At 29.0% G+C, this 779-nt stretch overlaps 1 protein-coding gene across 1 annotated transcript in view; it reads left to right on the top strand.

Moving 5' to 3' along the window:
- Positions 1-544: 544 nt before the first annotated feature.
- Positions 545-779, top strand: part of LOC108573458 (RNA-binding protein 45) — a 2,188-nt gene continuing 1,953 nt past the window's right edge. Inside the window, exon 1 of the mRNA XM_017935911.1 lies at positions 545-743. Coding sequence (XP_017791400.1) covers positions 545-743 — 199 coding nt within the window. The remainder of the gene's footprint in view (positions 744-779) is intronic.

A 779-nucleotide genomic window follows, 5' to 3' on the forward strand; every position in this document is an offset into this window, starting at 1 on the left:
TAAATATATTATTAAATAAAATAAAAGAACTTATTAAACATTTGATTTTTGTGTAAAAAATTTAATATGAACACAATGTGTTCAAATTTACAACAGTACCGACATCGACTAAAATGGAATTGCAAGTAAAAATAATTTCGTGTCATGAGTCATCGAAGTTAAATAAAACTTCATAAAACTAGCAAATAAAAATTTGCACAATTAAAGAGTTCTTTGTTTTTATTTATATTAAAGTATATTGAATTTATATGACCATGTTATAAAATAATCAATACTATTAATTTAATAACAGAAAATTTGATTTATTCTGAGAAAGGTTAAATTTATATGAAGGAGTAAATAAAATTTTCTTTAGAGTTGCATGAAAATGTATTAATGAAAATGTTAAGAGTTCAATGAACCTTGTATAATTTGTGTTTATTGGCTAAATTTTGAGAAAATATTGGAAAACTGATATCGTGGAACCCCATTTCAGCCATCCCTGAAGCGCGTCGGCTTTACTGACCGTAGACGGGCGACGTAGTCTGCAGCGTTCATTTGCAAAATGGCTGACCACAGAGAAAGGGATTCGTATTATTCGCAAACCGATTTAAGATCAAAAAATGATGATCCACCGAATTCACGTTTATTTGTTATATGTCACAAAAGTTTAGAAGAGGATGACCTCAGGAAAGCTTTTGAAAAATTTGGAAAAATCGAAGATATTTGGGTAGTTAAAGATCGAACTTCAGGCGAAAATAAAGGTAATTTCTCCTGTCTACAGAAGCAATCAATAAGTT

Source organism: Habropoda laboriosa, unplaced genomic scaffold (genome assembly GCF_001263275.1).
Source record: "Habropoda laboriosa isolate 0110345459 unplaced genomic scaffold, ASM126327v1 scaffold92, whole genome shotgun sequence".
NCBI classification, from domain to species: domain Eukaryota; kingdom Metazoa; phylum Arthropoda; class Insecta; order Hymenoptera; family Apidae; genus Habropoda; species Habropoda laboriosa.